The sequence below is a fragment of the Geotrypetes seraphini genome, chromosome 16 (assembly GCF_902459505.1).
Source record: "Geotrypetes seraphini chromosome 16, aGeoSer1.1, whole genome shotgun sequence".
Lineage (NCBI taxonomy): Eukaryota > Metazoa > Chordata > Amphibia > Gymnophiona > Dermophiidae > Geotrypetes > Geotrypetes seraphini.
In genome coordinates, this window is record NC_047099.1 from 54,042,688 (window position 1) to 54,069,798 (window position 27,111).

At 42.3% G+C, this 27,111-nt stretch overlaps 1 protein-coding gene across 2 annotated transcripts; it reads left to right on the top strand.

The window, feature by feature from the left end:
• Window positions 1–23: 23 nt before the first annotated feature.
• On the top strand, window positions 24–26,907 carry KIFC1 (kinesin family member C1). Of its 2 annotated transcripts, none has more exons than XM_033924546.1 (17): window positions 24–393; window positions 8,900–9,021; window positions 9,471–9,591; window positions 14,754–14,813; window positions 15,054–15,098; window positions 15,286–15,505; window positions 15,950–16,127; window positions 16,213–16,380; window positions 18,377–18,499; window positions 20,790–20,903; window positions 22,049–22,222; window positions 22,932–23,099; window positions 24,716–24,854; window positions 24,936–25,075; window positions 26,069–26,142; window positions 26,333–26,408; window positions 26,496–26,907. In XM_033924546.1, exons 2-17 carry the CDS (start codon window positions 8,911–8,913, stop codon window positions 26,538–26,540), a joined length of 1,956 nt encoding a protein of 651 aa, XP_033780437.1. In that variant the 5' UTR covers window positions 24–393; window positions 8,900–8,910; the 3' UTR covers window positions 26,541–26,907. The 2 variants fall into 2 exon arrangements, with proteins under 2 accessions (XP_033780437.1, XP_033780438.1); XM_033924547.1 differs by having other exon boundaries at window positions 25–393; window positions 15,289–15,505.
• The last annotated feature ends 204 nt before the right edge of the window (window positions 26,908–27,111 follow it).

Genomic DNA, 27,111 nt, shown 5'->3' on the forward strand with positions numbered 1-27,111 from the left:
TGACCTTTCCAAGATGGCGTCTCCAGTACCACTTCGCCTCCGGAGAGAGAGTGGCGCGCAGCGCTTTCTTCCTTCTCGTTTTCTAGTGTCGTTTGAGGTCCTCGTTATACTGCCGGAACCCACCTCCCTCGGGGGGGGGGGGGGGGAGAACGATCCGATGCGGAAGGAAAGCGCAAGCCGCGGTCTGCGCATGCGCCTTCCGGTTGGTTTTTTTGGTGACACCCGCTGCCTATTGGTCGGGCGCTTTCGCCCGCGGTTTGAAATTTTAAAAAAGTGAGCGCGCGTGCGCCAGGGCGAAGTAAGAAAAGAGAGAGATCGAGGGCGGGAGAGAAGGACGAAAATAGCGGGGAGGCGCACCGAGGAGGCCCAGTAACCCGGAGGTTCCTTGGGGAGGTGAGAGACAGCGGACGGGTGGGGGGTTGGGTTTACTCTTTCCAAAAATTACCCTAACCTGCAACTACTACGTATGAACTTTTTTTTTTTTTTAATTTATGCATTTGTTTATTGAGTTTTATCAATACAAACAAGCAATACACTACTTGTATTTCAAATTAACAGGAAATATTAAAAAGAAAATTTATAAACCAAATCCACTTAAGTCAGTGTTTTGGTTATTCACTTATGTTTCCAATCTATTTAGTAACTTATTGGTTTTCACCTGCATAGAAACACAATCTATTTTTTCCTACTGCCAGATAAAGGCTAAAATATTTTTCTCTTATTCAACTTTTATTATTACCTTTGATTTCTATTAAAATCTATTTAGTCCACAAACTTTGGAGAGAGATTTTTAGAAAATAAATTTAACAATCTTATCCAACCTAGAAAGCGGCAATTAAATGCGGTGCTACAGCCATTCATGGCAGGTTAGACATTCTCAGCTATAGGCGCTACTTGCTCTTTGGATTCTATAAATCCTACCAGTTGTTTAGGTCCAAAAAATAAGTAATTCTTGTTCTGATAAGACACAAAACATTTTACGGGAAATTTCAACAAGAATATTTCCTGATATGTCTTTGAGATCCCAGAGACGTATGAACTTCTAAGTCAAAGAAATGTACAAACTACTCAATCCATTTGTAATCCGCCTTGAACCGCAAGGTAATGGCGGAATAGAAATCCCTAATGTAATGTAACCTTGAAGGAAGGAGAAACCAAATCAGAATTATGATCTTGTGCCCTAAGGGCTCCTTTTACGAAGGTGCATTAGGGCTTTAACGCGCAGGAGTAGCCCCGCGCGCTAGACCTGAACGCCAGCATTGAGCTGGTGTTAGTTCTAGAAACGTGCGCTAAAATTGCTAGTGCACCTTAGTAAAAGGAGTAGATTTAAAGCGGAGCCAACAACCCCGCGGTGAAGACCAAAAAAAGAGGAGGAAGAAACTGGGGAGAAGGGACCTGTCAATGTTGAGCTGCAAATGATTTAACTCAACTCTGTCCCAGTTCCCTCCCTAACTTTCTTCTTGTTTTTGTAGATTTAAAACAAACAGGAGAAAGCATTTCTCGCTCAACATACATTTGCCATATTATGCTTGTATACTGATATACTATGGTTGTCATGCTGTTAGCTAAACTTGTAAAACTATGTCATGCAATATTTTGTCATGCAGTGTTCGTCATACTATGTCTTGCCCTACCACGTTTGTCATATTATTTACTATGCTTTGTTAACTATGTTTTGCCATCTCTGTCAGAAAATGTCCTGCCATGCCATGATTGCCATCACCTTGTCTAAATACACTTCAATATGTCTGTAAACTTGTAACTCGTTCTGAGCATAAAACCAAGTAAATAAATAAATAATTAGACTCTGGCATTCATTGCCAGAGAATGGGGTGAAACCAGTTAGCTTAGCGAGAATGGGGTGAAAGCAGTTAGCTTAGCAGAGAATGGGGTGAAAGCAGTTAGCTTAGCAGGGTTTATTTTATTTGTTTATTTACAATTATTTATAACTCGCCTGTCTACAAATTTAAGGGGATTACAATAAGCACATACAAATTCATAAAAAAACAGTACCGACAAATACAAGAGAGCAGAAAGCAATAAACAAGCGACTCTAACTCACATAGTCACATGTCTAGCATAAAAAAAGCACTAAAATAAAACAGTTTTCACCAACGCCAAAGGTAAGGCATTCCAAAGCGCCGAGCCCTGCACAGAAAACATAGATTTACGGTTCCCTGTAAGCCTTACGGCGGCTAGTGACGGAATTTCTAGTTTCAAACTGTCTGAGGACCGTAGCTCGTGGGAGGGACAATGCCACCACAATAAAGAGCGGACACTTGAAAGGCAGTTTTCTGAAGAACCATCATGCAAAGAACCTTAAATTCGACCCGTGCACCAACAGGTAGCCAATGAAGCTCTTGCTTGTATTGGAGTGATGTGATTGAATTTCGAAACATGTTCAATAAGGCGTACAGCGGCATTTTGTGTCGACTGCAGTGCGCGCAAGGCACATTTAGGCAAACCTAAATAAATGGAATTACAGTAGTCAAGTAGCAGTGTAGTCATCAATGTGATAACGGTTCAAAATGTAGCCTGCGAAAATAGACATAATTTGAAAAACATGCCGGATATTACTGCCTTGATTTGGGCCTTAAAAGACAAAGTAGCGTCAAACATAACTCCAGAAACCTACACTGCCTTCGCACTGAAACAACTTCACATAGAAAAATGATGGCAGATAAGGGCTATAGATTATTCCAGCGATCAACCACCCTTTCGGTGAAGAAATATTTTCTGGTGTCGCCATGAAATTTCCCACCCCTGATTTTCAACGGATGCCCTCTTGTTGCCGTGGGTCCTTTAAGGAAAAAGAGATCCTCTTCCACCTCGATATGGCCCGTGACATATTTGAACGTCTCGATCATGTCACCTCTCTGCGTTCCTCGAGTGAGTACAGCTGCAACTTACCTAGTCATTCCTCATACGGGAGATCCTTGAGACCTGAGACCATCCTGGTGGCCATTCGCTGAACCGACTCAACTCTCCGCACATCTTTTTGATAATGCGGCCTCCAGAATTGTACACAGTATTCCAGATGGGGTCTCACCATGGATCTGTACAACGGCATTATGACCTCGGGCTTACGGCTGACGAAACTTCTACGGATACAGCCCATGATTTGTCTAGCCCTGGATTAAGCTTTCTCCATTTGATTGGCAGTCTTCATGTCTTCGCTAATGATCACCCCCAAGTCACGTTCTACTACAGTCCTCGCTAGGATCTCATCATTTAGGGTGTAAGTCCTGCATGGATTTTTGCCGCCAAGGTGCATGACCTTGCATTTTTTGGCATTGAAACTTAGTTGCCAAGTCTTTGATCAATGCTCCAGCAGGAGTAGGTCCTGCGTCATACTGTCGGGCATTGAGCTTTTGTCGGGCACTATGCTTTCATCTGTTGTGCAGTTGCCTACTATGTTGCATAGTTTGGCGTCATCAGCGAATAATGTAATTTTACCTTGAAGCCCCTCAGCCAAGTCTCTTACAAAGATGTTAAATAGGATTGGCCCCAAGACCGAGCCCTATGGCACTCCGCTGATTACCTCCGTCATATCGGAGAGGGTACCGTTTACCACTACCCTCTGAAGTCTACCTCTAAACCAGTCCCTAACCCATGCGGTTAATGTTTCACCCAGTCCAATCGAACCCATCTTGCTCAATAACCTGCAGTGTGGGATGCTATCAAACGCTTTGCTGAAGTCAAGTACACGACGTCCAGGGACTCCCCTTTATCCAGCTTTCTTGTTACCCAGTCAAAGAAGCTGATCAGATTTGATTGGCAGGACCTTCCCTTTGTAAAACCATGTTGATGGGGATCTCGTAGATTCTTCTTGTTCAGGATTGTATCCAATTGGCGTTTGATTAGTGTTTCCATAAGTTTACTCGCTATCGATATGAGACTCACCGGTCTATAATTCTCAGCCTCCGTCCTGCATCCCTTTTTGTGGAGTGGAATGACGTTAGCCATTTTCCAATCCAACGGGACTCTTCCTGTACTTAGGGAAAGATTGAAGAGCGCGGATAACGGTTCCGCCAGGACGTCACTCAACTCCCTGAGCACCCTGGGGTGTAGTTTGTTCAGTCCCATAGCTTTGTTCACCTTGAGTCTTGATAGCTCCTCATAGACACTGCTGAGCGTAATTCGAAATTTCGAAACGGGTCTTCCAAGTTTTCCCTCGTCGGCAGCTGAGGGCCGGATCCTGGTGCCTCGCAAGTGAAGACCGAGCAGAAGTATTCATTTAAAAGTTTGGCTTTGTCGGAGTCCGATTCTACGTAGTTCCCGTCGGGTTTCCTAAGGCGTACTATCCCATCTGTGTTTCTTTTTCTGTCACTAATATACCGGAAGAAGGATTTATCACCCTTCTTGATGTTCTTTGCAAGGTTCTCCTCCATTCGGAGTTTGGCCTCCCTGACAGCCGTTTTGACCGCTTTTGACTTTGCCAGATAGTCTTCCTTGGATTCTCGCTTCCCTGATTGTTTGTAGAGGATGAACGCTCTTTTCTTCTTTTTTATGAGGTCTGAGATCTCCGCAGAGAACCACTGTGGTCTATTGTTTCTTCGCTGTTTACTTACTGATTTGACGTAGCGGTTGGTTGCTTCATGTAAGGTTGATTTCAGAGTTGACCACATTACCTCTAGATTATCTGTTTTGGCATGGTTTTGCAGTGCCTGATGGACGAAATCTCCCATGCTTTCGAAGTTTGTGCCCTTAAAGTTGAGGACCTTGGTTGATGTGCTTGACTTAGTGAAACCTTTCCTGAGGTTGAACCGTATCATGTTGTGGTCACTGGAGGCCAACGTATCGCCTACCGAGACCTCTGTGACACTTTCTCCGTTGGTGAGTATTAGGTCTAGTATAGCCCGATCCCTAGTGGGCTCTAATACCATTTGTCTGAGTCTCGCTTCCTTTATTGAGGTTAATAGCTTCCTGCTGCCGCTGGTCTTAGCGGAAAGATTGTTCCAATCCACATCAGGCTTATTAAAGTCTCCTAACAATACTGTGTCTCCTCGCAAAGTGATATTCTCAATGTCTTCGACTAATTCTATATCCATGTCCTCCTGTTGTCTTGGAGGTCTGTATACTACACCAAGATACAGGCATTTGTCCTTCCCCCTAGCCAAATTCACCCAGAGGGATTCCCCGGTATAATTGACATCTGCGATTTTAGTAACTTGATGTCCTCTTTAGTGTATAGTGCTACCCCTCCTCCCATTTTGCCCTCTCTGTCCCTCCGAAGTAAGTTGTATCCCAGTATAGCCATATCCCACCCATGGAAGTCCGTGAACCAAGTCTCGGATATCACCACCACATCTAGGTCGGCGTCCTCATTTCCATCTCTAATTCCAGAATCTTATTGCCCAAATACTGGGCATTAACGTACATAGCCATCCATACCTTATGTTTGCTATGTCTCTGTGTAGATATTCCCACTTGAACTAATTGGACTCCTATAATACTGTTTGCAATGTGTGTACTTACCTCTGACTCGGAAATGCAGTGTGTACTTACCTCGGATTCAGAAATGGATTGGCAACTTACCTCGCCAAGTTGGTTACTTGCGCCAGCACGTGAGTGGGTACCCTCCCCCCCTAGAGAAATGGAAACCAGTGGGGCCCACTTTACTTGCGTGACATTTAATGAGTAAAATGCCACTTTTTCCTGTACAGAACAGAAACTCAGGATGATGAGATCTTTTTCCTTCAGGAAAACGCGGGGGTATTTCTCAATAGTAATACAGTACTCCCCCGATATTTGCGGGGGTTTCGTTCCAGGAATCCCCGTGAATGTTGAAAAACCACGAATACAATTTTTAGCGGGGGAGATAGGAGAGGGCAGCCGGAGTTCCGGCGAGTGAAGGAAATCACTCGTGATATGCTCCGAACACCTCTTCCTGTACTAAAGTTGGGCCTCACCAATCAAGAGCTGCATGTCAATTTAATTCCAGATAGCGTTTTCCAGGAATACTAATATTGCTGATATGTTGAGTAGGTCAGATGTGTGGTCTACCATGCAGAAAGAGAAAGGAGGTATCACTCGATGTAATCACTGTTCTATCTGCAAGGTGATAGATGAAACTGCTGAATTCTACTGGGAAAGAACGGTTTAGCTTGAAATTGAGACATAACACCTCCTGTGAGTCTGTGATGGTGATATATACTGTAAGATGCCCTTGTGATCGTATTTATGTGGGCCAGACTTCAAGAATGCTGAAAACACGACTACTTGAACATCGATCATGTATAAATTCAAAAAGAAGTGAAGCCCCAATGGTGCAACACTGGTTACTGTTGGACATGGCTTTGAGGAATTGAGATGTCTTGTACTGGAGCAGTTATTTATGGGTAAGAGAGGGGGGGATTTCAAGAAAAAGTTAAGACAGAGAGAACAATTCTGGATCTATACTCTACAGACGTTGGAACCTGTAGGACTGAACAATGCCATTGAATGGCAGCTTTTCTATTAAGGTATGCTGTGTCAGTATGCTGTCTATGAGGTCTTTGATTTTGAACCTGTGCCTGCTATGATGTTTATGTTGCAGGGGGTGTGTTTAAATCTGCCTGCCTCTTTGGAGCCATTGCCGTGGTGATGTGAGAAATGCTTGTGTTCTATTTTTGATTTGGGCTTTAAGCCCTTTTCTCCTGACGCAGCGTGAAGATGTGAAACAAGACTCTTGTCGAGGAAGGATTGTTTGTTGGCTGTTTTCTACCACGAGCTGAGAAGTGCTGTTTGTAACTGTGTTGGACTGGTGACTGGAAGCTGTGAGAGGTGGGGTCTGTTGCCGGAGTGGATTGGAAATCTGCCTGTTGGTGGTGAAGCTGCAAAATTTAGTTTGTGGAACTTTTAAATTGGACTAAAAGAGGAAGTTTTGCAAGAGGAGTTTTGTGCCCTGAATAATGGAATTCATCCGGGAGAGGTGTGCCCGTCTGCAGTTTTCCAAAAGAGCACACTCCAACTGGTTCCAGCTAAATACTTGGCTTGATTGTGCTGATTTTGGACTTTTGTATTTTTGTTTTAGTTTTGTGTTTTTGACCATGTTTTTCCACAATGTGCTGTGTAGAGGTGCAGAGTGTATTTGCTCTACAGCCGAGACCGACGCAGGTTTTTCTCAAGTTTGAGTTTTTTACTGCTGCGGTTCTCGGCTGCGTGAGGAGCCTATGGTTAATTTGCCATAGCCTGTGCAGCCCGTGTGACTGAATGAGGCCTGGTGAGTGCCTGGATTGCCTCACCTCGATTTCTGAAGCTCGTTCTTAGTAAAATTTAAGTTACTGGCATGTGCCTCTCTCAACACAGTGTGTGAAGTTTGTCTTTTGTTTTTAAGTTTTTTATTCATTTTTCATTTAACAACAAGTGTATCACATAAATTTATACAATTTCATTGACTACACACTTGATATTCCTTCATGCATCACTGTAAATACAACGTATCATTCTATAATCCTTTACTATAATATTGAAAAAGCATATCATACTTAATAAGTATACCAACTATTACTCAAATTATAAACCCATCCCCTCCCCTTCCTTTGAAAATTGCATACAATACAACAAGATATAATGATAAATTATTTATATTATGAGATGAATAAAATAAACCCACCCACATCCCCTCTTATCAAATATCTTATTATGGGAAAATTGTATCATTCATTGCAAAAGTCTGCTAATGGTCCCCAAATCTTCTTAAACTTATCAGTATAACCTCTTTGTGTTGCAAATGTACACTCCATTTTATATATATATGGCATACTGAATTCCACCAGAAGTTATAATTTAACCTGTCATAATTTTTCCAATTGTATGTTATTTGTTGAACTGCTACTCCAGTTAATATAAGTAAAAGTTTGTTATTATTTGAAGAAATTTGACTCTGTGCTCTCATTGCTGTGCCAAAGTTTGTCAAGTTTGAAAATGTTTAAAAATTCACCATATATACACGTATGTGATATGACTTCAAACATAGTTAAAAATGTGCAAACATTTTTTCATCAATTTTGATGAAGCTTTATCTCATTAACAAAGAGCAGAGTGGTCTTAAAACTTTGTGGGGCATCCACTGGCAGTAGTCGCTTCCATTTCCTGGAATGCTTCTAGATGAGGCGGCATAACTGGTCAAAGTACACATTTTGCAGCAAAGTTTTTTTTACCTACTTTGTGACCCCATAGTAATCCAACAAAGCATCTATCACCACTCTGAGCCATATGTTTGGATTCGGCCTAAAAAGTGGTCCTAGAAATGTGGCTTTCGCTCTGGTTGACCAACTGTTCTTTCCATAACCTGAATCCAAAGCTGACATCTTTTTAGTATCTTCTGCAGATACAAAAAGTGGCCCAAATAAAGGGCCACTAGTTTGATCATGCCCCAAACCTTGGATATCTTTGTTAGAGGTCCCAACATATCCCCTGAAAAAAATTCATCAGTGTTTGAGATGGTTGAGTGGGGACCTTCCTTGAAATGACTTTACATGAAATTATCCTTTAATGTCTTATATACTATTTGCAAATCAGAAAACTGTTGAAGTTTACATTCAGGTACAGTAAATACTTTTTCTGTCCCTGGAGGGCTCTTAATCTTGAGTTTGTACTTGAAGCAATATTTCTTGTCTCTTGGTTCTGAAAGAAAATTAGTTACTTAATTGCTTTGTTATAGAAATCCTATTTAACTGTGCACTCCCCAGACTCCTTTATAAGGTAAACCAGTGGTTCTCAGTCTCCATGTGCTGGTAGAAAAGTATATGAGTACAATTATACTAACACATCTGGACTGGTCTGGAGGGACTCAAGGAAAGCAAATTAGTAAGGGAAAAATTTTACTCGCAAATGGCCTGGGGCATCCTGAACTGGGCTATAAACTGTGCTGCATTAAAGTTTTGACTCTGGCTTTTTATCCCTTTCCGATCAGAGTCTACAGAGATGGAGAACAAGCCACCACTTGTAGTGAAGGCCACATCCCGGCTACCTGTTTCCAGTAGCCTTCGGAATAAGCGGGTGCTAAATGAAGACAACCTGCCAGCTATTGACATGGTAAGGGGGAGTGACAGAAGGAGCAAGCATAAGACCTCTGCATGGCAGCAGCTGTGTGGTGGGAGACATATATGCACAGTAGGTGACAAGGGGCAGGTAGCCACCCATATGAGAAGATGGGAGGTGAAGTCCCCCAGTTTCTCTTTAGACTATTCTCTTCCATAGAAGTGATTGAGGGGCTCCCCAAAACCTCCAGGGTTGGTATTTAGAATTTCTCTCTTTATAGTCTGATACACAAAGCCACTGATCAAATGCTGGAACTCTGTCCAGAAGCAGCAGAAGAGCAAGATCAGTGGGTGTTTCTCCACTGGAAGGCTTCAGAGAGAGCTGCAAGTTCAGAGCATATCCCATTTGTCAAGTTTCTCTCTGCAAGTGCCCACACAGGATGCTATTCTTGGGATAGACAACTAGCCAGTTTTTTTCTAACACTACCTCATTTTCTTCTCCAGAAGCGGCACTGTGAGTCTTCGATTGAGGAAGAAATTATTCAGCGAAGGATCCCATCCAGCATTGCTACCACTCGCCCCAAAGCCCTAGCAATAGCATCTGTGACCAGGTCTCAGGCTTCAGGTAAGGTCTGCTGGCATCTGTAAGAGTCGGAGGTCCTAGGCAAGCTCTGCTCACTACTATAGACTGGATACAGGTGACGTCTGCTGGGCAATTTAACTGGTTGTATCCCTGCACTTCTATCACAAAATGAGTTATCTAAAAGAAAAAAGACACACCATACCACTGTGTGCGTTGAAATCACAGCAGTAATTTGAGGTACTGAAGGGGACAGACTTAGTAACATAGAAACATAGAAGATGACGGCAGAAAAGGGCTATAGCCCATCAAGTCTGCCCACTCTGCTTACCCACCCCCTGTCTATGCCCTAATGACCCAATTTCCTTATAAGGAAAGGTTGTTCACCCTCTCCAAGGTAGGGAGAACGAGAGGGCACTCTCTAAAGTTGAAAGGGGATAGATTCCGTACAAACGTAAGGAAGTTCTTCTTCACCCAGAGAGTGGTGGAAAACTGGAACGCTCTTCCGGAGGCTGTTATAGGGGAAAACACTCTCCAGGGACTCAAGACAAAGTAGATAAAGAGAGGTTTTCACCCTCTTCGAGGTAGGGAGAACGAGAGGGCATTCTCTAAAGTTAAAAGGGAACAGATTCCGTACAAACGTAAGGAAGTTCTTCTTCACCCAGAGAGTGGTGGAAAACTGGAACGCTCTTCCGGAGGCTGTTATAGGGGAAAACACTCTCCAGGGACTCAAGACAAAGTAGATAAAGAGAGGTTTTCACCCTCTTCGAGGTAGGGAGAACGAGAGGGCATTCTCTAAAGTTAAAAGGGAACAGATTCCGTACAAACGTAAGGAAGTTCTTCTTCACCCAGAGAGTGGTGGAAAACTGGAACGTTCTTCCGGAGGCTGTTATAGGGGAAAACACTCTCCAGGGACTCAAGACAAAGTAGATAAAGAGAGGTTTTCACCCTCTTCGAGGTAGGGAGAACGAGAGGGCATTCTCTAAAGTTAAAAGGGAACAGATTCCGTACAAACGTAAGGAAGTTCTTCTTCACCCAGAGAGTGGTGGAAAACTGGAACGCTCTTCCGGAGGCTGTTATAGGGGAAAATACTCTCCAGGGACTCAAGACAAAGTAGATAAAGAGAGGTTGTTCACCCTCTCCGAGGTAGGGAGAACGAGAGGGCATTCTCTAAAGCTAAAAGGGAACAGATTCCGTACAAACGTAAGGAAGTTCTTCTTCACCCAGAGAGTGGTGGAGAGCTGAAATGCTCTTCTGGAGTCTGTTGTAGGGGAAAACACCCTCCAGGGATTCAAGACAAAGTTAGACAAGTTCCTGCTGAACCAGAACGTACGCAGGTAGGGCTAGTCTCAGTTAGGGTGCTGGTCTTTGACCTAGGGGCCACCGTGAGAGCGGACTGCTGGGCACGATGGACCACTGATCTGACCCAGCAGCAGCAATTCTTATGTTCTTAGGTAGCTCTTTAGGAAATATTTCATTTCCTGTCGGTACTTGAGCCCTGTCTGCCTGGGCCCAGATCTCCTCCTCCACGAACCCCTGTTTAAAAAGAAAAGTTCCCTGATGTCTAATTGCACCAACCCTTCCCTCCCTCCTGAATGAATGAAAAATATTGTGCTGCTGTCTACTGATATCCCCAGACCTGAAGAGGCAGAAGTTCTGCCCCCAGTACCACCATCTATCAAATCAATGGAAAATCAGTCTCGACCTCCTCTCTTCTGTTGCACGATTCATAAGAGGATTATCAAACATTTTATCCTCCTCTTCAAGATCCCATTCCATTTTCTATACCGTTCACCCCAGGGGAGCTCAGAATGGTTTACCCACATTTATTCAGGTACTCAAGCATTTTTCCATCATGGGATCTAAAATACAGGGATATCTTGGAATCCGAACTTATTCCGTTCCAGAACCCCGTTCGAGTTCCAAGACAGTTTTTCTCATTGAAAATAATAGAAACTGGATTAATCCGTTCCTGGGTCCCAAAAACTCAAATTTTAACAGGAAATACACTGGATTTTAAGGTAAATATTAACAAATATTCCAAAGTAGCATTTGGATTCTGGGGCACAAACACACACATAGAATGTGCAGGGTGTTCGGATTCCAAGACAAAATTTACTACCAAAAAAAGTTTGGATTCCAAGTCATTCGAGTTCTGGGGCGTTCGGATTCTGAGGTACCACTGTATAGTCCTGAACCAACTCATGAAGGAACCCTTTGAGCCATTCTGCTTAACTTCAGCTAAGTAGGTTAGCAAGCTGCAAGCATTCATAACCTCTCAGTACCCAGTTTTTCTCTAATAGCTTTCTTTATATGTTATGTAATGTAATGTAATTTATTTATTTTTTTTTTTTTTTCCCATTATTTTTTATTTTCAAATTTTACATAAAGTGTACAAAATATTAAAATACAATTGATAAATACATAGTATCACTTTTATATCTAATACATTATATATCTAAATTTAATTTTCCCCCTCACCCTCCCCCCACCCTTTTATTACTTTAATATAATATTTTTAATTTTCAAATTTTACAGAAAGTGTACAACATGTTAGAATACAATTGATGAATATTCAATAACATTTTTATATCTAATACATTATGTTCTAAATAAATTTTATCCCCTCTCCCTCCCCCCACCCTTCTATTATTTTTCAATCATACATTACATATTGTATAATATATTATAACATATTATGTAGAAATTATTTTCCTTACCCCCCCTCTATGTGTGTCATAAAAAAAGATCCTTAAAAGAAGAAAAGAAGAAAAATCCTACTATTTATTCATTACAGTATTTTGTCAATGGCCCCCATATTTTTATAAATTTAGTATATGTCCCCCTTTGTATTGCTATTGTTCTTTCCATTTTAAATATATGACATATTGTATTCCACTAAAATGTATAATTTAGGTTGTTATAATTCTTCCAGTTGTTAGTTATATGCTGAATGGCAACCCCTGTCATAATTAATAAAAGCTTGTTATTTTCTGGTGAAATTTGACTTTTTTTTCTCATCATCATTCCAAATAATATTGTATCATATGATATTGCAATATGATTTTCCATCAATTTATCAATTTATTTCTTATATACCACTAAACTCCGTTAGGATTCTAAGCGGTTTACAGAAAAATAGACAATAGGGTGCATTAAAATTATAAGTAAAATAGGTACTTAGAAATTCCCTTACTGTCCCGAAGGCTCACAATCTAACTAAAGTACCTGGAAAAATGACAATTAGTAGAGTAATGAAGAAATAAAATAGAGAATAGATGAGAAAAATAAGAAAATAAACATTCTAATAAGATTACAATGATCTAAAGGACTTTGAAAGGTTGAAAAAAGAGGGGAGATAAGAATAGATGCAGAGGGAGAACTGTTGAAGCAATAGAATTCTGGAGAAATTTAAATGAAATTTGAATGATAAAATAAAACAAAATAAGTGGTAAAACAATAAGTGAGATTAAAAAATATATCATAAACTAAAAAGAATTGAAAATAAAATCAAAACAGTCAAAACTGAAGTCCAGCTTGAACGGGCCCCCGAGCCAACCGTTGATCCGATGGCCGGACTGCAGCCCTCCTCCGTCGGCTCTCCCCTGCTGGAATGGGATATGTCCAATCCATAGTACTTCAGTCTTTTTTTTCCAAGACCTCATGATCTCCAGCTAAAGATTTGCCTTTGATTTGGCTTACTTTTCTATTTTACAAGACACCATAGACAGCTGTAGGTCATCCTAGTTTTTGGTCATCCTCAATCCAAACAATTCAGGATTGCCAGCATCTAAGTGAACCACCTCTTGCTGGCATCACTGTATTAATTTGTTATACAAATGCTAGCCAACCTTTATCAGGCCACATTGGCCTCGGGGCAATTCTTAGAACTTCTCCTTTAGTAGACGTCTACAAGGCTGCCTCCTGGTTTTTGATACTGTTTCACCCGATATTACTGTTTGAATTCTTCCACTCCCAAGGCCTGGCATTTGATGAAGCAGTACTAGGCTAACTCTTCACCTTTTAATTATTAATCCATCCCCTTATCATTGTCACACTAAAAGTTTGGGACTTACCATGAGGTGTGCCTATATCTCTCTTGCATGTTTGCAGACAAAGTGGAGTTGCTGTAAAGATAGTTCTCTGTAGACACCAAGAGCATGGATCCATGTTTACCCACCCTCTATCTCTGCCAAATATAGCGTATATAGCAATGCAACATATGCTTAAGAGGAAAAGGAGCTATCCTCAATGTGGGGGCTCTTGCACATCCACAGCAAAGCCAAGCTTTACTTTAGGTAAAGAGACCTGGGAGTGATGGTAGACAAAACATTGAAGGCGTCGGCGCAGTGCGCCACAGCCTCAAGGAAAGCGAACAGAATGTTGGGTATCATTAAGAAAGGTATCACAACCAGGACGAAGGAAGTCATCCTGCCACTGTATCGTGCATTGGTGCGCCCACACCTGGAGTACTGTGTCCAGTACTGGTCGCCGTACCTCAAGAAGGACATGGCGGTACTTGAGAGAGTCCAGAGAAGAGCAACTAAGCTAATAAAGGGTATGGGGAACCTCTCATATACTGACAGACTGAAAAAGCTGGGGCTTTTCTCGCTGGAAAAGCGACGACTCAGAGGAGACATGATAGAAACCTTCAAGATCATGAAGGGCATAGAAAAAGTGGACAGGGACAGATTTTTCAAACTATGGGAACCACAAGTACAAGGGGGCACTCAGAGAAATTGAAAGGGGAAAGGTTTAGAACAAACGCCAGGAAGTTCTTTTTCACCCAGAGGGTGGTGGATACATGGAACGCGCTGCCGGAGGATGTGATAGGCAGAAGTACGCTACAGGGCTTCAAGGAGGGTCTGGACAGGTACCTGGAGGACAAAGGGATTGAGGGGTACAGATAAGAGTAGAGGTAAGGTTATAGGGATAGGATTAGAGGTAAATGGTAAAATTAGTCAGAGACCGCTGTTCAGGCAGTGGGCCTGATGGGCCACCGCGAGAGCGGACTGCTGGGCGAGATGGACCTCTGGTCTGCCTCAGCGGAGGCAACTTCTTATGTTCTTAAAGGAGAGATCCCAGTATACAGGATCAAATGACATCACTGTGAAGCGTGGCTGCATTTTTACAGAGAACCCCCTTTACAGATAAACAACTCCACTATCTGCTGCACTTTAATGTGGCCTTTTTCTTTTAATCTGCAGGAAGAAAATCAATGTCTTCAACCAGGTCTGGATTCAGAGCTCCTTCGGCATCTACCAGAGGTGTGTTTTAGTGGTGAGGTGGAGTAGAGGCGGAGGTGGCATAATAAACCAAGGGCTAGGAAGAACACAGTCTTGGACGGTACAAGAGATTAATGTGGCTAGTTTTGGTTTTGGGGTTTTGTTTTTTGGGGGGGTATTTATGCCACCATGCTTAAGGGGAAGGGATGCACATTTGGTGGATATGTGATACAAGTGTACTTAACATGGCTATCCCTCCCTTCTCTTTTCCTCTCCCACCAGTGGTCAATAAAAAGCCTACCCCTTCCATTTCTGTTCCCAGGACAGGTAAGTTGGTCTGTGTATGTGAACCTCACGAGGAACTGATTCCCTTTATCCTTATTTATCTGCTCCCTTCCTCTTCCTGGAAAGACACACTTGTGTCTATGGCACCTTTTGTCTTTTGCTCTCCCAACTTCCTTGTGTATAGACATTTTGTCTTCAGTGTCTGCAGTCTTCTGGCATTCCCTTCCAGCAGGATCTGCAGCTGCTGTTGCCACAGTGCCTGGGAAGAAGCGTGCGGCCTGGGATCTAAAGGGTCAGGTCAGCGACATGCGAGATAAGGTGACCGGTTACAAAGATAAGGTACATCTGTTGTCCAGCGATAACACGCAGCTGCGCAGGAGCATGGAGGAGATGCAGCGACAACTGGATACATTGAAGGTTGAGAAAAAGGAACTGAGCTGCAGATTGTGGTGAGAGGAACCGACGGACCAGCAAAGTCGGTGGGAGAATATGTGGAACTGTTTGCCAGGACGAACAGCTTTGCTTGCATTATGGCTTTTGAGCTCTTAATAGGGGTTGGGCTGTTTAAAAACTTGGATAATAAAATCCTTGGGCTTAGATATGAGAGGTGCTATGGGTTTCAAGTTTAATAAAATTTTGATTAAACCACAATATCATAAATTCAATGTGATGTACAAAATTTAAAAGAGGGAGTGACAGAGTAAGACTTTAACATAGACAAAGACAACAGAAACAAAGGGAAAGAGGGTGGGATGTTGGATATAGTGGGTTAGAATGAAGGTAGTGAAGGAAAAATCTGACCTACTCGGTGATCTCGTATCTTCCTATGTTATGGGGAATGAGGAACGCATTCTATGGGACCAGAAGTCTAACCCTCTGAATGAATCTCACAGTATGGTGGAGACCGATATGAAAACAACTCAGGAGAAACTTCAACAGTCCCTCCACCAGGCGACAGAAATGACCAGCCTGAGCACCCGGCAGGGGCAGCAGATCACAGACCAGCTTCAGAAAATCCAGGCGCTGCAGGAAGATAAGCAAAGCCTGTCTAGACTGCTGGATTCCACGGAGGTAAGTCTGTCCCCTCCTGTTTACATCCTAATCAGGCTGGCTCCGCTCTGGCCTACTTTCTGACTCTTCTCTGTTCCTCCTGCAGCTTAAACTGAAGCTAGCAGAACAAGAAAGCTCCCACCTGGGAGATGAGACCAAAGCTCAGCAGATACAAATTGGTGATCTCCAACAAGAAATCCAAGGGAAGGAGGAGAAGCTGCACACGCAAGAAATGGAGCGGCGGCACCTTCACAATATCATCCAGGAGCTTAAGGTCAGAAAGTTTGGGATTGTGGGATGGGCTGGGTTTAATTGATGGAGACCTGCGGGTAAAAACGGGTTCTGGGAGAGCTGCTGCTTCGATTCGGTGATGGGCCCCACTGGAAAGCAATGGGCACTGCAAACTGAATCTCAACTGGGAAGCAGGTGGTTTGTTTAGTTAAAAATGTGATATATTGCTTAAACTTGGGTAGATCAAAGCAGTGTGCAATAAATAAAGCAAACCAAAAAACATGGGGAGGACCACTAAAAAGATCTCCTGCCCCAGTAGTAAACCAGTTTGACTTTGTCTCCCGAGGCAGGCGCTCTGTGCTGAAATGCAGTTTTAGTGGGTGCATAATAAGTTTATTCTGTACTTGATATACCATCTATCAAAGTGTACCTAAACGGTTTACAAGGATAAAAAGGGGGAGCTTTTCATAATTAAAATATGTATGACACATTTACCTAAAGGAAATAGGGCGTTGTGTAGGAAAATGAGTCTCTTGGCTAGAAAATGTATATTACAATATTGGACGATCCCCGATCCTCCGAGGTTTTGACATTGGCGAAACCAAATACATCAGCTGGCCACTTGGGAAGCTAGAGATGCCGGAATTATAAGAAAGTGAAAGATGTTATTTATACAAATCTGGGGTTCTTATTTGCAAGACTTACATCCTAAGGGCCGTAGTGCGATTTTAAGTTGGATCTCTTAATTGGGCTTTTATTTAGTTAAATGAAGAGAGTATCATTGGGGTAAAGAGTACTATAGGGTGGGGAGGGGTGGGAGTGAAGAGGGATGGTAAAGGTTCAAACACATCTAGTGGGGGTTTATTGAAATTGGAAATTGTCTTTTATTATGTATATTATATTATAATAGTTGATGCATTATTGATGTGCTTTGATGTTGTATTTGCTGTATTTGATGATGTTTGCATCAATAAAAATTGTTTGAATTTAAAATATGTATGACAGATGAGACATGCACATATTGACAGAGGGATCCAGTAGTATTGTAGAATAGCTCCCTTATGTTACTCTTGTGTTGGCATCAGTCGTCTCTTCCTCCCCCTTCTCCATTTTTCTTTTGGTTTGTTTGCTCTTTGGAGGCTTTTTATTCTTTATTTATTGTACAAAAGTTAAAAAAAAATAATAAAACCAACCAGATAAAAATATAATTACAGGAACACCATTATTTAGTCAGAGAAAAGTCAGTTATCCATGACTGGTTGAATCCCTCTGAGATCTAGAAACACAGAGGATCTAGAATCAAAAAATAATATTAAATATTGAACTAAGGCCAGTATTGGACAGACTTGCACGTTCTGTGTCTGTATATGGCCATTTTGGGGAGGGCTTCAATGGCTGGGAGGGTCTAGATGGGCTGGAGTAGGTTTTGATGGAGATTTCGGCAGTTGGAACCCAAGCACAGTATTGGGTAGAGCTTTCGATTCTTGCCCATAAATAGCTAAGAAGAAAAATATTTAAATTGAATCAGTTTGGGCAGACTGGATGGACCATTCGGGTCTTTATCTGCCGTCATCTACTATGTTACTTGTATGACCAGTCACTGGTTAATCTGAACTAAATATTAATGAATGGTACCCTTGCCATTTAATTCTGTATTGAAGGCTTGATTAAATAAGTTTTAAGAAAAACTTGAAACATTTTATAATTCTCTTCTAATCAGAAATAATTTGGAAGATGATTCCACGGGGATGGTGCACAATAATAATAATTTTAAAAAAGCTTTACATCTAAACGATGCCCATCTTTAAAGACGGTATAGCTAATTTATGATTGTGCAGCAATATCAAGACCCTGGCAGGACTGTAAGGATACTACATTACAGTAATCAATCTTCGAAATGAAGGAGAGTATGAAGAGTTTTCGTATTAAAGTTAATGTCCGATTTGCTTCAAAATTACTGTGGTCAAAGGACTGCGTTGGGTGTGAGGGACTCACATTGACAGAAGAATATTCTGGGTTTTTCTCGTCTCTTTGTGCAGGGAAATATCCGGGTATTTTGTCGTGTTCGTCCATTATTAAAATCAGAGGATCAGAAGAATTTAAATCACATTCACTTCCCTCCTCAAGACAAGAAGAGCCTGGTCCTGTCCAAGACGGAAGAGGTGAGAGGACAGGAGTGATCATGGGGAATACCATATTACTTGTGGTTCCTCACATCGGTAGAGGGAGAGAGATGTTACCTGTGTTGTTACAGACATGAGGAAGTTGGGCCGGTGAAGTAGCAGCAGATAACCCATTAGACAAAATTAATGGCCAGTAAAATCCCAATGGTCTGGGATGATATAAAGAAACAAACGGCTTCCCCATAGCTGTTAAAAACCTGAAATGAGAGGGCTGACATGGTGGTGATGCAGAATGACATGAATTTAATTCCTGGCGAGCTTGGATGCTATTGGAGGCAGTGTTTTTCTCTGCGGAGGTGAGAACTCCAAATTAGAGAATGACACGGGGAAAAAATCTGTCCCCATCACCGCCCCGTCCCCCCATCCTCTGCACCACCCCGTCACCGCCGTTCCCTTCACCGCCCCGTCACCGTCACCACCATCTCTTTCACCGCCCCGTCACCGCCACTGCCATCCCATTCACCGCCCCGTCACCGCAGCATGCATAAAAGCCTCAAACAGGTATGATTTTATATACTTATCTTTATTAACGTATTCCCATGGGTTACATACTGAACATGTGCTGGATTCCTCCATTCTTGCAGCACATGTTCAGGAATAGGATTCAGTAACCCATGGGAATGGACACAGCACACTACTACACTAGTACTCAGATTTTAAAAAAAAAAAAGAACCAGCTCCCAGCTCAGCCAGACTCTCGTCTCCAACCGGTCAAAGAATCCCCCCCCTGCCGCCGCCGCTGCCGCCAACCCTGAGCAGGCAAGTAGTAGGAAAGTGTGCACCTTACCTCTACTTGTAGCGCTGAAGTTTCCAATGAAATTTCAGCTCCTCCAAGTCTGCAGCAGCGACTCCAAAAAAAATCCTGGGCTTGCCTCTCAGCTCCGAAATCCCCCGATTTCCAATTGCTACTGCAACCCATTAAATATCATGTGTGGCAGTAGCGATGGGTCCCCTTCTTGAGCAGGAAAGAACTGACTGATGAGGAGCCAGAATATTGAAGGGGGCGGAGTCAGGCAACATGCAAGTCGGGTGGAGAGAGACGATTTGGAGGAGACCACATGGCCGACAAGCATGGCCGCCGGAAAAAAATCAGACACCTGTCCTGAAGTGAACCGAACACATGGTGAAGACCCGGTAAATCGCAGTATGTAGAAGGGGATACATTTGCCTGCGGGGACAAATCTTTTCACCGTTTTTGCGGGCGGTGAAAACTTTTGTCCCAGTGTCTGCAGTGATTTGGCTATGGAGTCTCCATAGCCCGCAGCCACGCCGCGGTTCCCCACGGGGATCGTCCCCGTGTCATTCTCTACTCCAAATCCCATAATTGAGGGACTGTGGCTGGAGATCATGTTTACAGGGTTCCAGAAAAGGCAGGACAGTCATTGCAGTGATATGGCTAAGTGAGTTGGGAAGGGAGATCTCTGGCTATCTGTGAATATTCAGCAGGATATAATAGGTTTCAAGTTTATTAAAATGCTAATCACAAATTCTAAGCGTTTAACAATTAATTAAAATTAATTAAAATGGGGAACAACTCTCTAATTTGACTTATTGCTAAATATTAAGTGTTTTATTTAAGCCCAATAGATTGTATTTGTTGATGCACTTGTAAGATTGAAAAATGAATAAAGATTTATTTAAAAAAAAAAAAACAACAAACATACTTGTTAATGACAAGACGTAACATACATGAAAACAAGAGGATAGTAGGGGGAAATACAATTTTAAAAAGAAAAGAGTACAATTGAGGTTAAAAACGAGGGTATTCAGGGATGGGTCATACTTAGGCCCTGATATTCAGCATTAACCAGCCAAGTTTAGGGCACAAATAGCTGAACTATTTCTATGCGCTAGCTGATAGGTGTTTAGTGCTGAATTTTAGCTTAACTGGTTATCGACTGACGGCCAAAATTGAAAGTAGATATTCAATGCCAGTCGCCAGAAAAGGCCTGGCATTTAATATCCAGATTCAGTGCTGGCAGTGAGCAGCAAAATCAGGTTATTAGTTTATATGTACATGGTCAGACTTAAGTGACTTGTTCAGAACCCCATAGTGAGAATTACAGCGATGAGTTTGAAGTCTAATTTTTATGCCTGAGATGATGAAGGATTAAATGATTTGCCCAAGATCTTAAGAAGCAGCAGAAGGACTTGAACCAGGATTGCCTGCTGCTCTAACTCCTCCACTTTTAAAAACTCTGGCTTGATGTGAGCTTTCAAAGTGCAGAGGGCTGGATGGAAACATACAATGTTTTTCTTTCAATTTTAGTCCCACATTGGCCGAGAGAAAGAGGACATGAAATACGACTTCAGCTTTGACCATGTCTTCCCGCCATCATCTTCCCAGGCTGAAGTGTTTGAGGAGATATCACTGCTAGTGCAGGTATTACTAGGGGAAGGGAGATAGCCTTTGAAGACGAAAGGATGGGGAAGGTATTGGGCCACCAAATGATTTGTTTGCAGCTGTTTCTCTTTTTGAAACAGTTGCATATTGTAGGATAGCAAGTTCTCGCAGCATAGATGTCATCCACTGAGGCCTGTGTAGAAACACTACTCTAGCTTTCATCTTTATAATATTCTGAACCACCTCATAATTTCTCTGGCCTGTTCGTGCCGGCTTGGCTCCCGTCTGAAATCACTTCCAGGTCATGAGGCCAGGAAGTGATATCAGAGGGAAAGCCAGCGCGGGCATGAGCTGCAAGCCAGAGAAATAGAAGTTGCTCCTTGATGTCACCACATGTGTGGCTGAAATGATCAGCTGTCCATGGAGAACCTATTCATGCTGGCGAAGATTTAAAGAGGTTTGGGGGGGAGGGCACAGGTGTGGGGTGGAGGAGGCTACCTACCCTTGCTACATCACTGCCCAGCTCAGAATTCCTACTCCTCTAGGTCAGCCAAGGTTGGTGGAAATCCCAGTCATCATGGGGACACTGAAGGATTTGTGTTCTATTCAATATCCAACAGCGTCCAATCTGGACAGCTATTTTGTCTTCTCCATATGAGTGTGGAGTTGTGTTTATAGCTCTTAGTTCCTGCTTGGCTATTCGTCAGACGGATTGTAGATGGGACTGCACAGCCCACTTGTATACTGCCAAAAGTCAATGTGTTCTCAGGTAAGAACCTAATTTCTCCTTGTTCTGCATCCTCAGTCATTTTGAAATGTTGGCACCTATGGCTGTGAGGATCAAATATCTTGCTCGTCCTTTGAGAAACCCAAATTATTTACATATATAAGCAGAATCCATGTCCTTGCGTATTCAAGGAGTTGTCTTCTGTTCTCTGCTTATTAGACTGAGGTGGTCCCATGTGACAGTGGCAGACAGAAGTGTGTTTGTGCGGTGGCTCATACATTTTGAGAGATTGAAACTAGAGTATCGTTCCCATACAAGGCTGTGCTGGTGATTTGTAACTTATTTGTTTTTGAAAGGCAACACACCAAGACTGGCAATAAACAAAAACTACACAACTAATATCCTGCTGTCCAGAGAGAACACCTATAACAGGTTTCTTCTTCCCTCTTGTCATTAGTCTGCGCTGGATGGATACCATGTCTGCATATTTGCTTACGGGCAGACAGGTAGCGGGAAGACTTACACTATGGAGGGACCAGATGACATGACGGATGAAACAATAGGGATGATCCCAAGAGCAGTTCAGCAAATTTTTCAGCATGCTGCAGAGCTGAAATCCAAGGGCTGGACTGTGAGTGTTATATGTTCCCTCCAGATACCAAGGCTGCCGCCTGCCTTATTCTCTTTCACTTTAGTAGATGGCAGAGAAGCACTGTGGCTTTTCCTTGTGCATCTCTAAAGCTTTGCCTAGGTGAGCATGAGAATTCACCAACACCAGTTACTTTCCATTTCCTGATAACTAATCAAGCTGGTAGGCCACCTTTCTTTCTGCTGTACTTTGTAAAACAAGTGTCTGAACATGTGGCCACCTTGTGCTGTTGGGGCGCTGATCATGGCTGTCCCCTTTAATCTTCCTAGAAGTCAGAAGCAGTCTTCCTTTATTCCTTTAAACCCAGGGGTCCTCGGGACACACCCATCCAGCCAGGTTTTCAGGATATTCAAATGTGCATGAGATAAATTTGCATGTACTACTTCCGCTGTAAGCAGATCTGTCCAATGTATATTCATTGTGGGTATCCTGAAATATGACTGCATGTATCCTGAGGCCTGAGGCCTTACTCTATAGCTTCATATTACTGAGTAACATGAAAGGTCCCTGCATTTCTTTTCTTTTCCTTGGCTGCCTGTAGCATGATACTCATATTTGTCCCATGCGTGCTTTTATTCTGCTCTCTGCTAATAAGCTCTTCTGGGCATGTACTTCTCCCCTTATTTCAAATGTTTCTTCTGAACTTCCTTATTTGTGACTTCATGCTGCTCTTCTCACACATCCTTTTTAGTACAAATTTACTGCAAACTTCTTGGAAATCTATAATGAGACCCTGCAAGATCTTCTCGTGAGGAGATCTGAGAAAAATGTGGACTATGAGATCAAGAGGGTCAGCGCAACCAACGAGGAGCTTCATGTCACTAATCTCCAGTATGTGCCTGTGGCATCCCAAGAGGAGGTAACCACCACCAGGGGAAAGATGAGGAATTTTATCCCTAGAAAGCCAATAAATGTTAGAGGAATGGGGAATTCTTTTTCTGTTTCATGTGGGAATATCTATTTGGACCTGAATGAGCGCTAGAAAACGTGAGCTTGTGTGAGAGGGAAATAAGTTTCTTTTATCAGGAATATGCCAATTTTTGTCTTTAATCAAAACTAGTCTCCACTGGATTACAGTGCCATAAGCTTTGGTTTATAATTGCCCTGGCCATTGTAGTGATAGTTCGTGAACCAAGCTAAAATAAACACAGCTCCTTCTGGAATGTTCCACTAGTAGATGTCACCATAGACTTAACTATACCTTCTGGTGGAATTAATTGTGCCACATTTACAAAATGGAAAGAACAATTGCCATACAAAAAGGGAATTGTATATATATTTTTCTTTTTTTATAATTCTTTATTCATTTTTAATTCTTACATCAAGTGAATATACATAATAAAAGGCAATTTTCACATATCACTTGAATTACAATCAAATATTCTTGTAAGAGAAAATAAATACCCCCCCTTTTTATCAATACTCCTATTTCCATATGATATACATTTCCCTCCCTAACCCCAAACATAAACTATCCATGTGCTAAGATATCTGATCATTAGAGTAACTAGTCAATGGTCCCCATATTTTTTTAAAATTATGAATATTCCCTTTTTGTAATGCTATCATCTTTTCCATCTTATATTTGTGTCAAACTGAATTCCACCAAAATGTATAATTTAATTTAGTATAGTCTTTCCAATTTTGAGTAATTTGTTGCATGGCGACCCCTGTCAATATTAATAATAACTTATTATTGTTTGCAGAAATTGGACTCTGAGTTCTCATCGCTGTACCAAATAATATAGTATCATATGAGAGTCCTACATGGTTTTCTAATAATTTATTAATTTGGGGCCATATTAGTTTCCAAAAAGCATTTACACAGGGACAAAAAAAAATTAAATGATCCAGCGTCCCCACTTCTAATCTACAATGCCAGCATCTATTGGATCTAGTACTATCTAACTTCTGTAAACGTGTAGGGGTCCATAAAACTCGATGTAACAAAAACATCCACCTTTGACTCATATATTAATTTTAAAAAGATTTGGGGGCCATTAACAAAATATTGCAATGATTAGAAACCATTTTCCACTGAAAGTACATTTATACATAGGGAGAGGGGGGTTGGTATTAAGTTTTATTAAAGGTTTAATCAATAGATAAGAATATAATATTTATATGATATTTTTGACTAAAATATGTGTGGGAAGGGTGGGTGGGGAGGGTATAATTTTATGTATTTAAGATGATATTGGAAAGAAATTCAAGTGATGTATACAAGTTTTAACTGATGTAATATTGTGTACTTCATGTAAGATGGAAAAATGAATAAAGAATTTTGAAAAAAAAAAAAAAAAAAAGACGTCACCATTATGTGATGGCTGAGGCTTTCTTTCCCAGTGGGATTTGAATGTTTTTGCCCTGAGCAGAAATCATGCTAAGGAACCAAACCGTGTTACCTGCATGGCTGTACATAGTGATAGGCTGGCTCAGGCAAATTTCATATAAATCTAATCTCTCTTTCCTCAGGTTTGCAAGCTGTTGCACTGTGCAAAAATGAATCGTTCGGTAGCCAAAACAACACTGAATGATCGGTCTTCTCGAAGTCACAGCATCTTTCAACTGCGCATTGAAGGCAGGAATGAGACGCGAGACTTAAAAACTAATGGTAAGTGGTGTGGCCTTTCTGTATCGACCTTAATTCATGCGTTTCAGTCACTATAATCTGTGTGCTTCTGTCTCCCATCAGCTGTCCTTAGTCTCGTAGATCTTGCTGGGAGTGAGAGACTGGATAAATCCCTCTCCAAGGGTGATCGACTGAAAGAAACGCAAGCCATTAATTCAAGTCTTTCAAACCTTGGCCTAGTGATCACTTGTCTCTCCAACAAGGTAACTGTATACGCTGATCTGCATGTTTTTTTAAATTACAGTGGTACCTTGGATTACGAGCATAATCCGTTCTAGGAGCATGCTCGTAATCCAAAATGCTCGTTTATCAAAGCGAGTTTCCCCATAGGAAATAATGGAAACTCGCTTTGATGCGTTCCCCCCCGCCCCCAAGAACCGGCATTGCTCCCCTCGAAGGCCCCCCCCTGCGATCAGGCCCCCCCCCCCTGCGATCCGGCACCCCCCCTGCCTCGAACCGGCACCCTCCCACCACGATCCGACCCCCCCCCCCCTCCCGCCGCTTCTTACCCTCATCTGGGCACTCTAGAAGATCAGACTCCTCATCTGCTGGGCCTTGAGCATCTGAGCATGCTCAAGGCCCAGCAGACGAGGGCCGATCTTCAAGAGTGCCCAGATGAGGGTAAGAAGCGTGGGGGGGTGCCCAATCATGGCGGGGGGGGTTGGATCGTGGCGGGGGGAGGTGCCGGATCGCAGGGGGGGGTGCTCGTAAATCGAGCCATGCTCGGTTTCCAAGGCACCGATTTTGCAAATGTTTTGCTCGTCTTGCAAAACACTCGCAAACCGAGGTACCACTGTACTTCCTACCTTGTTCTTATTCATTTCCCTTCTACAGTCCTGTTTATATAGGTCTCGGATTTGTCCTTACAGCAGAGAGATTTTAGGTCAAAGCTTTTCCTGATTTTAGATTTGGATTACTCGTTCTGGCATTTTGTAGGGAAATAAGTTGCTTAATCTGATTGCTTTAAGTGAAGATGTGAAACCCGAGCCTGAAATATTGGCACCTGATTAAGCATGTCTCTCTTCTTGGATAAAATCTGCCCTCCCAGGGATAGGAAAAGTTAAGACTTACTGCAATTTTCTGTTGCAAAAGTGAGACCTACAGTCTCTGTGTACTCTTGAAAATCAGTCTGTTTTCATGTTTGAAGAATAAGCTGTTGGTCTCAAACATGCAATCAAGTGTTTCATTTCAAACAGGACACCCATATCCCTTACCGGAACAGTAAACTGACATACCTGCTTCAGAACAGCCTGCGGGGTAATTCTAAAATGTGAGTATTTAGGATGCTGACTTCTGTCCCGGAGTCTCCTGCCTTGTTATAGCTCTTTGTGTCCAGGTGTCACATCTTTTCCCGTCAGCATAAATTGTAGTCTATTAACACTGTGAGCTCTGGCCCAGAGAGGAGATGCTATTTTTGAGAAAGCTGGCTTGACAGTTTTTCCCATCTTTTGTTCATACAGGCTGATGTTTGTGAATATTTCACCCCTGGGTGAGAATTTCTCCGAGTCTCTTAACTCGCTACGATTTGCCAGTAAGGTAAGTTAACAAAATTGTATGCAAGATGTGTCGGGTACAGTCTCTTATGCTCCAAGCCTCACTGTTAACGTCTCTGCTGTCTCACAGGTGAATGAATGTGTTGTTGGTACAGCACAAGTGAACAGGAAGTGACGTGCAGGGACTGCTTTATCTTATCTGATTTCGTGCATATCGTCCTTTGGAACAGAAGCTGTGCCAGACTGGGTTGGACTAATGGTTCCATTGAGTCCGGCATCCTCTGCCACTGGTTGATCCAGTTAGCTTGGAAGTATCCTAATGGGGAGGAGATGTATTAGCTACACTCTGTTGATTAACTGCAATACTGGTCTCTGTGTATAATCTTAGCTCTGCTTATAATATATTTTGTGTATTTTTTAAAAATGTGTTTCTGCTTTTGATTGAAATTTTATAGCCCTACAGGAGAGATGACTGGCTGCAGTTATCTCAGATGTTCTGTAGGAAGCTTAGGAAGTTGAAATAAATCAGCTGTGGGTTTCTAGTTTGGCCTTATACTTTGGGGGTCAGTTTTGCGCATACAACAGGAATGAACCTCATTCCTAAGCCAGGGTCAGTGGAGTATGACCTCAGTCTTGCATCGATACTGCCAGTGTTCACTGTTATACTTGCATCAAGCCAAAGAGAGCTTCCCTCTGGAGTTGTACATGTACCGGCAACTATCCAGGTGTGTCTGGAAATTACCTTG